The following is an 11,335-nucleotide window of genomic DNA, read 5'->3' as shown; positions in this document are numbered from 1 at the left end:
TCTCTCGCTCGGCCTCCGTCCCAGTCTCTCGCTCGGCCTCCGTCCCAGTCTCTCTCTGGGTCTCTGACTCTCTCAGATCGGTCACTGTCTTTCTCTCCATTTCTTTCTGATCACTTAGTTTCTCTGACTACCGGTATGTCCTTGTCTCTCTCTCCGGTACTAGAGTGTCTGTGCCCATCTGCCTCTCAATCTCTTTCAGATCTGTCCATTTCTCTGACTATATCCTCCTCCCTCCCTCTTTCCTTGTCTCTGGTACCAGAGTGTCGGTGGCAGTCCCTCTCAGATCTGTCCCTGTGTCTCTCTATGTCACATACCCTGTTACTAGAGCTGCTGTATTCAACGGTCATGTTTGAGTGCTGGTTTAGAAGGGGGCTGGCGCTGTCTGATGATAATGAGGGAAGTACTGAGATGTTTAAATGAAGGCTCGCTTTCCTTTTTCTCTTTTCCCCTTCTCATTCTCGAACTCCTTCCTTTTCAAGTCTCCCATCTTCCCATACAGCCTGTCATTGGTCCCATCTGTCAGCTGACCAAACTCCTCAACCCCCAAGTCCAGCCCAACGATCTCCAGCAGGGTCTGCATCTGCTCGTGCCGCTGCTCATCCTCAAGCCTCACCTTCGTCTTCTCCTCAACTAGAGAAGACTTGGATCTACTGCTGGAGTCATCATGACCCTCGGGCAGAGTCGGCCAAACTTGTGGTAGCTCCTCGCCCACAATGAGTAACCCATTTTCGTCGTTGACGATCTTTGAGAGCTTGTTGAGGTCCACACCTTCATTGAGGACATTGAGGAAGCGCTGGAAGCCTGTGGCTGCTATGTCTTTCTCCTGTGTCCTGAGTGAATTAAGTGGCCTCTGAATGGTTGGATTATGCGGTTCATCATCAGGGACCACCTAACAGGAGACAGTACCCAGTTCAGCTACAAACAAACAAAATGTGTATGATCTGCTTGCATCATCAAGATGGCTCCGTCAAACGTATCCTTCATTTACGTATCACTTGTGTGCGCATTTCACACTACCTTTGTGTTACCATGGGCTTGGTATATTTATCTGAATGTCACGATAGATGTACAGTGCCCTCCATAATTGTTGGGACAGTGAATACATTATTTTCTTCTTTTGGCTTTTGGCTATATTCCAGAAGTTTGGATTTTAAATCAAACACTGACTATGAAGTTGAAGTGCAGACTGTCAGATTTAAATTGATGATATTTTCATCTATAAAATCGGGTGAACCGTTTAGAAATGACAGCACTTTCCGACATAGCGCCTGTTATCATGGTAGCATCCACATTAATGGAGAAGTTTTTAGAACATTCTTGTTTGCAATAAAAGTGACTCCAAAATGACTATACATTATTTACCATTCATTTCTGTTGGGCACAAAGTCATCTGAAAAACAATCAAATCAAACAGCAAATGCATCCAACAAAGCTTGATGTGGTCATTGTGTGCTGTGAATATGGGACCAAGTACTTTAATACACATAAGTGAATTTGTCCCAATACTTTTGGTCCCCTAAAATGGGGGACTATGTATAGAAAGTGCTGTAATTTCTAAATGGTTCACTCGATGTGGATAAAAAATACCCTCAAATTAAAGCTGACAGTCTGCACTTTAACCCCACAGTCATTATTTGATTTCAAATCCAAACCTGTGGAGTAAAGACAAAATAAGATAAAATGCTTCACTGTCCCCAAATAATTATGAAGGGCACAGTATTTGGTTGCATTCTGTCAACTGCATTTGACTCATAATTACTCATTCAGCAATGATTGGCTGTTATCTGACTTGCTATGCTACAAGTCCATCTCAATGACTGTTAGCATGATAGGTAGCAATTGATGCATCTGAAAGGATAAAAACATTTTCGTGCAGGTGGTCGACGGAGATGACGCGAATATAGCCATGACATTTGAGACAACACTGTAGGCCTAGAAGAACACACAAAAAGATGGCGTGTACAAGTAGGTAGACACTTAATATCTAGCGTATGTGGGATGGGTGTCAATGGGAGAAATTGATTGTATAAATCGGGGGCCATGGTTTTCTGGACTTCCGTCTTATAATACTTTTGCCGACCTCTATGTTTTGTTATGGCTACATACCTCCTCATTGTCGGGATAGCGTCGCTGGTTCATTAAAACCCTCAGTCTCAGAGGACGGGCCTCTTCATTTTCTAGGGGAGCTCTAATCATCAGATCCAATGCTCGCATCTTGTTTTGATTCTTCAGCTCGGCAGGGGTATCTTGGAGGAAAATAGACAATATTTTAGAATAATATATGCCATTTAGCGGACGCTTTTATCCAAAGCGACTTACAGTCATGTGTGCATACATTCTACGTATGGGTGGTCGCGGGAATCGAACCCACTACCCTGGCGTTACAAGCGCCATGCTCTACCAACTGTGCTACAAAAGGAACACATACTAAAAGCACCATTTTAGTATGTGTAATGAGGTTGCCCCTGGATAGTGATCCAAGGTCAGTTTTTATTTACCTCTTAAGACTCTTAATAGTTCATGTAAGAACCAAGGTTTATCTACTGCTAAGTCCATATAGTAGAAACATCAGAATCCAAACATCAAGAAAGATCTGGTGGTCACCCTGATGGTGCGGGTTTTTTCCATTCTCGCTATGCATAAGCCGTAAACAATAAAGGCGCTTGACTTTTTCCACTACACACCTTGATTCATTCTGGAAGTGTTCTTTGCACAAATGCATTTTTGGAACTATTTACTATCAAGCAGCAACTTATTTTTGATCTATCAGGAAATATCTATTCATAACAGGGTTAACGTCAATTCGGAATTAAAATTATATTCAACATCAATTGAAATTTGAATTGGTCACACCCCACAGGAAGCAGAATTTGAAATAAAGGAAGTAGAATTTAAATCAAATCAAAGAAATTCAACTGAGATATGAAATATGAGTCTCAAACCATTGACAAATACTTTGCCAAAATTGCCTGCCACCTCTTGCTAAAGATTACAGATACAATTTTAAATGTTAGTTTGATTATAACTCAATGATGTCAAACAGTATTTTGTTTGTATTTTTGTCATGAAATTGAGAAATGTATGTTTTTCTATCATTACATTTAATAACATGTATAGCGAGTTATACTGAACAAAAACAAAGATTTTACAGAGTAACAGTTCATATAAGGAAATAAGTCAATTGAAATATATTCATTATGCCTTTATCTATGGATTTCACATGACTGGGAATACAGATATGCATCTGTTGGTCACACATTCCTTTAGAAAAGGTAGAGGCATGAATCAGATAACAAGTCAGTATCTGGTGTGACCACCATTTGTCTCATGCAGCGCGACACATCTCCTTTGCATGGAGTTGATCAGGGTGTTGATTGTGGCCTGTGATATGTTGTCCCACTCCTCTTCAATCGCTGTGCAAAGTTCCTGGATATTGGCGGGAACTGGAACACGTTGTCCTACACGTCGATCCAGAGCATCCCAAACATGCTCAATAGGTAACATGTCTGGTGAGTATACAGGCCATGGAAGAACTAGGACATTTTCAGGTTCCAGGAATTGTGTACAGACCCTTGCGACATGGGGCTGGCTGTGCATTATCATGCTGAAACAAGGGGTGATGGTGACGGATGAATGGCACGACAATGGGCCTCAGGATTTCGTCACAATATCTCTGTGCAGTCAAATTGTCATCATTAAAATGCAATTGTGTTCGTTGTCCGTAGCTTATGCCTACCCATACCATAACCAAACCGCCACCATGTGGCACTCTGTTCACAACATTGACATCAGCAAACCGCTAGCCCACACAACACCATACACATCGTCTGCGGTTGAGGCCGGTTGGATGTACTGACAAATTCTCTAAAATGACATTGGAGGCGGCTTATGGTGGAGAATTTATTTTATTTTATATCTGGCAACAGCTCTAGTGGACATTCCTGCATTCAGAATGCCATTGCAAGCTCCCTCAAAACATGAGACATCTATGGCATTGTGTTATGTAACAAAACTTCACATTTTAGAGTGGCCTTTTGTTGTCCCCAGCACAAGGTGCACCTGTGTAATGATCACGCTGTTTAATCAGATTCTTGATATGCCACACCTGTCAGATTAATGGATTATCTTGGCAAAAGGGAAATGCTCACTAACAGGGAAGTAATATATATATATATATATATATATATATATAATATTTCTGGGATCTTTTATTTCAACTCATGAAACCAACACTTTACATGTTGCATTTATATTTTTGTTCAGTGTGTAAGGGAGACAACCTACAAAATAATATTTACATATCTCCAGGCCACAAAGTAAAGGGAATTTGACCCAAATCTGTCCCTTAAATTCGAATTAAATTCTGCTTCATGTAGAGTGTGGCCAATTCAAATCCCAACATTTTATGGAAATGTGAGACCAATTAGCAACTAAATTCAGAATTGACCCCAAACCGAATTAATAAATACAGAACTAATAGGTTACCTTACGCAGTAGGTACCGTACCGGTGTTCTTCTGAACTTACTTAGAATGTCCAGCACCCTCCGTTTAAGAGGTAGGCATACGCGTGACGACCTGTCGGCGACATTGTTGTATGTTTTGAATATTGTATTGTCCATATTGGTCTGTTTAGACATGCCCTTCACTGTTGTGGATGCAGTCTGTTTTTTAGGCATGTCCTTAGCTCCGTGTTCAAGCTCTCGTGTAGCAAGAACATCTTTCTTGCGAGCTATCTTCTCCTCTATGACCTCCAGCTCCTTCTTCTTACGAGCGAGTTCCAGGTCCACACTGGGCTGCACAGGATCTCCGTCAACGTCCCCATCTGTGTCTGGGGAGAAGGGAGCACTGCTACCCTTCAATGAGCCTTTGCTACAGTCTCTGGACAATGGATCCATGATGTAGCTCATATCAGAGGCACCGTACTCCTCCGAATCCCCACTTGCTTATCCTTACTGCCACCGCGGGCTGTGCCTCTCTGGATCCATTGGGCATGTTATCTTCCAGCGTGCCTGAGCTGGGATGACTCTTCAGGCATAGGCGGAATTCCCAGGGGCGGTGGGGGGGACACGACCCCCCATCCTGGGAAAAATTATTTGTCTCCCCCAATATATCACTGTAAACATAACTATGTAATTTCAATAATATTAATAATACGCAATGAAAGCACTTGCGCTGATTATAGATACTTAATAGCGTGTTTTTAAAAGATTACAAGATTTCAAAAGATTGCGACCCCCCGCCCTTTGCCTCACAATGGTTTGATCCACTGCCAGTTCCTTATCTGGCAGGTAACAAGGGGGTTCGTATCTTTAAAAATAAAAATAAACAACAAAACAATGCAATAAAGCACATGGGGAACACAAGCATACATAGATTACAAACAATGGACAATCGAGCTAGTGCGTACAATATCACATTACAATTACACAAGGACCTTAAGGGACATGCTTATACTTACAATTCTAACATCTTTTTTGTTAGTAGAGCATTTAACCGTCTTAAAATACAGCTAAATTTATTTTTGTAGGGTACGAACATGTGGTTTTCTGTTTGTAAATTTGCATTTGTGTATATGAAATTTGGCCAAAAGAATAATGAAATGAATTACATAAAAAATGTTTCCGCTTATTTCCGCTTATTTCTGTTGTATGTAAAGAATCCAAATAGAACATCTCTCCACAATAGTGTAAAATCTTCATAAATGTGTTCAATTATAAACCTACTGATGTCTTGCCACAGTTTTCTTACATGCATACAATGCCAAAAAAGATGCAAAACTGTTTCTGGGTGGTCATTACAAAAGGAGCAATTTGAGTTGATGTTTTCCTTAAACTTCTTCATATAGTGGTTGGCAGGATAATATTTCTGAATCATTTTAAAGGAAACTTCCTTAATTTTGTTAACAAGTAGGTATGTGTGTGGCAACATCCAAACTTTTTTCCAACAGATATTAGTATCTACTTTCTGAAAGGCACGTAACTGACGTGAGGTTAATCCAGTCAATCGCGCCATAGAAATGTTTTTTAAAATTTTTATTAAAATAATTATGTTGGCAGGGTTTACTCACACACTAGCTGAATTTCCAGAGCTAGCGGGCAAACATTAACTATTAAGCTAGCTAGTAACTATACCATTTATGTGGCGTCGTCAAAGATGCAATCTTTGCTATCGTCAGTTTATTCCAAGATCAGCATGCAGTTGTAGTGCTTCAAAGTCCATGTGATAAGGTTAGCGATAAACTGAACTCCCAACTGAACAGAACTACACTCTCTTCTACCATTGTCTTAAATATCTTTAATGGTCTCGTTGCAAAAACTAAATCGTCGCTATGGGACTTTGAAGCACGTGTGCTGATATTGGAGTAAACTGACAATAGCAAAGATTATAGGAAACACCACAGAAACGGAATTGGTGCTCGCTAGCTTTGCAAATTCAGCTATTGTTGGAAGCCAGCCAATATGAAACAAACTATATTAAAATAACAGAAGGTTGCAGCATGTGTTGTGTAAATGGTGAACTCATAGCTGTCAACTCTTGTCACTGCAATCCGTTTCACATTTGCTAGCTACCTTTTAGATCGAAGCCCATATAGAATGATAGAAGATAAGATGATAGAAGCCCATCTCATACTGTAAATAACCTACACACTGTGTGTGTGTGTGTGTTTGTGCAGCTAGCCAGCCTGCCAGGTAGAAGAATGTCAGAAAAAAGTAAAAAGACAGACATCAGAGTATTTTTCAGTACACCAAAACGCAAAGCAAGAACCCTAGTAGCCTAAGACTAGTTGATAAAATGTTCATTAGAAAGAAATGAAATGCCAATAAAAACGTTTTACAATGATGTCATTAGGCAGATCAGGCAACAGGGGGCACACAGACATCAGGGCTGGGGACAGGTGGGCAGGGACAGACTGGCAGGGACAGGGAGTCTCAGATAAGTTTGTTGAGTCTTTGTTTGGCAACATTATGAAAGGTTCTACATTTTTTGGACTTGTAAAATAGGGACATAATTGGAAAATGCCATGGATACCCCCACTCTCAACTTAAACTGGTGACTGAACTAAGATTTGTTTAAGGCAATGGTATTGCTGTTGTGATTAATTGTGTAGTTTTGGGTAGTGGTAGTTAGGAGTACGGCAAACATCTTATTTCTTTTCAAGAGACAGACTGTGAGTCAGTGAGGGTGGTGAAAGGGATTTATAGAACCGCAAACTCTTGCCAACAGAGTGTTGACGTTTCAAGAGAGATGGTTTGGTGATTTCCCCTGGCTACATTATAATCCATCAATAAAATGAGTGTTGTGTTTTCACTGTAGCCAAGGGTTTTCAAGCCAGCCATCTTTTGGCCAAAGAGCGGATGCTGCCTTCATTAGTGCAGGATTTAGGAACTGGAGAAAAGCCATTCTAAAATTCACAGCACATCAAAACTGCCAAACCCACCACCACTGTGTAACTGTAACAGCACACCAGCTAAATCCAATCAGTGTCCAGTTATCCAGCGCGTGTGGTAAACAGCAGAAATGCCAAAAGCTACCTTGCACTGTATGAGAAAGCAACAACATTGATTGAATCCATTGAGACACACTCAAAACAATTTGCTGGCAAAGCAGTGGATCACTATAGGGCAGAATTTTTTTAAGTGTTGGATGGTGTGGAGGTTCAGTTTAGTGACTGTTTTGACCAGGACAGTCTAAACATTCTGTAAAAGTTGGAAAGAGTGCTTCTCACGGGGGAGTTGGATGAGTCTCTAGATCAGTACCCTGAGCTGAACATAGATTCTCTTTCACAACAAATACCCCTGTAGCAGCAGTTGAGAGGCAGCAGAGGTCCTCAGGAGGCTTCCAGTGGAGGTGCGGGGGTTGGTTGACCAAGTTAAGGTGCTGATCAGAATCTTGTCTGTAATGTACATAAAGACAGGCTGGACAGTCTTGAGGGAAAATATTCGCCAGCAATTTGTTGGATCCATTGAAACCCTCAAACATATGTTTGGTTCTTTTTTTCAGTAGTGTGTACAGCAGTGGTTCTCAACCGTTTTTGAGTACTGGAACCCCTGCATATTTTGAGGAAAGGCAGGCAAGGTTTTGAGTGGTCCTCAGGGACCTCCACCCCCTCTATATTATATGTAACTAGAATCCTTGTGCTGCTGAATACGTTCATTACACTTTTTTTATTTAATGGAACCCTTGCCATTACACCAGGGACCCCTAGGGGTCCACCTACCCAGTTTAAGAAGCCCTGGTGTATAGTATGATATTTGTTATTTTGTTTAGTAGTTTTTAGCACAGTACACTTACTAATTATTTATTTTATTTGATTTAAAATTGCATACTTTGTGTGACATACTTGTCCATAGCTGTTGTTTGAAGAATTGAGACACAAACTGAACAATAACTAAGTATTTCTGAAGGATATTTTGGTTGATTTGTTTGGGTTTTTCATTGAAGTAGTTATTTTGCTTTTAGAACTGTACTTATTCTGAGCGTTTTGTTCTTGTAAAGATGTTGCAGTAGACTCAAACCAGTGGCACATATTTAATGACTATATAAGTGAATCAGAAAAAGTTCCATAAAAAGGTCAGTTCAGTGCGTGGACCAACTTGGTGACGGTTCTCAATGGAGATTCTTTGAGATGAGATCGCACCATGTTCATTGTATTTATGAAACCTGCACCCATACAGTGTACAGTACCATTACCACCTACTGGACTTGCTTGGTATTGCTGGTTGTAAATACAAATACCTGCATACATACTGTACTGATAAGGAACACTGCTATAACTATTATTAACAGTATTATAATGATTTAAACATTTTAACAAGTTGGAACAACCTTTCATTTAACTACTGTACCTATCAATTATCCAGTAGTAGTAATTATGGTTCCTCAATATACATTTAACATATTACAACGTAGGCTGTGTTACAGCACTACTTTTGGTGTCCCCCTCAGGAATTGCTCTTGAGAAATGTTCATGTAATTGTCCCCTCCAAAGTTGATATCAGATTTTCGCCCCTGTTTTCAGGTTCACTGCAGCATAAAATAAACATGTACGAAGACATTGGTGAGCTTAATGCAAGCTACATGTTGTTGTGTACTGTTGTGCTAGGTTGCCTGTCTACTCAAACCCCTTGCTCCGGCCAAACGCTATGCCCAAGGACGTTCATTTATGTATCTGCAATGAGTCTGGATCGGTTGTCACTAGTTACCACAGCCACAAAGTCAAACATTGGTTATATTTTTTTAATTTCACCTTTATTTAACCAGGTACGCTAGTTGAGAACAAGTTCTCATTTACAACTGCGACCTGGCCAAGATAAAGCATAGCAGTGTGAAGAGACAACACAGAGTTACACATGGAGTAAACAATAAACAAGTCAATAACATAGTAGAAAAAAGACACACACAAAAAAAAGAGTCTATATACATTGTGCGCAAAAGGCATGAGGAGGTAGGCGAATAATGACAATTTAGCAGATTAACACTGGAGTGATAAATGATCAGATGGTCATGTACAGGTGTGCAAAAGAGCAGAAAAGTAAATAAATAAAAACAGTATGGGGATGAGGTAGGTAAATTGGGTGGGCTATTTACAGATGGACTATGTGCAGCTGCAGTTTTTCCTGAATCTTTACGATACAGCTATCTGTTTTGGTCAGGCTTAGATTTGAAAGACATTTTAGAAATAGGGTTTATGACTTTCTGATAACTAGTGAAGACAGTCTGGATCTGAGTACCACCCGACAATTTCTAGAACACAACTCACATTCTAACTGCTCTGATTGGTCCCAGAAACCGATCAATTGGGCCTGATTTGTCAAATGGCAGGTCATCAAGTCACTTAAATAAGATCTTCAATATTTATTGGATAGGAGCATCAAGATAACCATGCACTAGTGCTGAGCAATTAAATGCAGGTTATTTTTCTGTTTTTAAACGACAATATTTTGTTTTTTTAAACAACCAACTAATTGACCAATGTCGGTTCAATTACTCGAATTCCATGTTGTTCGAGGGTTTTACTGTGAGCACAATGCACAAATTGCAGTTTCTGTAGAGATAAATCAGATCCAGTCTGACCTGTGCGATGTGGTAGGGAGTTTTAGTTTCCAACAGGGCCAATATTCATCATAGTTTATCGCATAAAACATGGCAATTCACTACAATAACCACAATTCATTGTGCAGCTACTTGTCTGGTCTTTGTTTCTTTTACAGAAGAGGCAGAAGAATGCGCCATCACGAGGGGATATAGAAAGCAGCTATTTCTTTGCACGGTATCTCTATCTGAAAATACATGATCTAAAAGTGATTGATAGTTGGTATTCAGCAGTCATAAAAGTATGCATTTTTGACTTTGAAGAACTACATAATAGTGGTTTTGTCAGACAGTACAGACAGCAGCTCTATAGAGATAAGATGGTGACTTGGAATGAAATAATAGTCATCAAATAAAACAAATGTAATATACACAAGTGAAATATTTGAATAAATGATGGTTAACAAGTGATAAGCAGTAATTGGCAGGCACTACCATCATGGGACTTTAATTAATTGTTTTATTCTATGTTACATCATTCAAATGTCACAATTATGAGTGAAGAGGTGTGGAGTCAGGCGCAGAGAGCAAAGATGTGGGAAAAACAACACGCTTTAATGTCCCGAAACACAACATGTACAAAGTGAAAACACAAATGAACAGAAATATAACCGGACAGCATGTAACCCAAAATACACTCAACCAACAAAACAGACGAACAAGCCCGCACGAAACAGAAGCGGGCTAAACAGACTATATATACCCTATCCTAACAACCAAACTAGAAACAGGTGCTACCAATTAGACAAAACTAAACGAACATAGAACAACGGATCGGCGATAGCTAGTAGACCGGCGACGACGACCGCCGAGCGCCACCCGAACAAGAAGGGGAGTCACCTTCGGTAATATTCGTGACAGTACCCCCCTCCTGACGCGCAGCTCCCGCAGCGCGCCGACGTCGGCCTCGGGGACGACCCGGAGGCCGAGGCACTGGGCGATCCGGGCGGAGGCGATGAAATTCACTTAACATGAATGGGTCTAGAATATCCCTCGCCGGAACCCAGCACCTCTCCTCCGGACCGTACCCCTCCCAGTCGACGAGGTACTGCAAGCCTCTCACCCGGCATCTCGAGTCCAGAATAGCTCGTATCTTGTACGCCGGGGACCCCTCGATGTCCAGAGGGGGTGGAGGAACCTCCGGTACCTCATTCTCCTGCATGGGACCAGCTACCACCGGCCTGAGAAGAGACACATGAAATGAGGGGTTAATACGATAATACGAAGGAAGTGATAATCGAT

The 11,335-nt window shown here is 40.8% G+C and overlaps 1 protein-coding gene across 1 annotated transcript; it reads right to left on the bottom strand.

Annotated features, from left to right (window-relative positions):
- Positions 1 to 411: 411 nt before the first annotated feature.
- LOC124016283 lies at positions 412 to 5,014 on the bottom strand. Its single transcript, XM_046331831.1, has 3 exons — positions 4,527 to 5,014; positions 2,107 to 2,246; positions 412 to 889 (listed from the first exon to the last, which is right to left on the bottom strand). The coding sequence occupies exons 1-3, from the start codon at positions 4,906 to 4,908 to the stop codon at positions 413 to 415; spliced, it is 999 nt and encodes a 332-aa protein (XP_046187787.1). The 5' UTR covers positions 4,909 to 5,014; the 3' UTR covers position 412.
- Positions 5,015 to 11,335: the final 6,321 nt, after the last annotated feature.

Source organism: Oncorhynchus gorbuscha, linkage group LG26 (assembly GCF_021184085.1).
Source record: "Oncorhynchus gorbuscha isolate QuinsamMale2020 ecotype Even-year linkage group LG26, OgorEven_v1.0, whole genome shotgun sequence".
Taxonomy (NCBI): domain Eukaryota; kingdom Metazoa; phylum Chordata; class Actinopteri; order Salmoniformes; family Salmonidae; genus Oncorhynchus; species Oncorhynchus gorbuscha.
The sequence above is the reverse complement of the archived record's forward strand: the minus strand, read 5'-3'. Positions and strand labels throughout refer to the sequence as shown.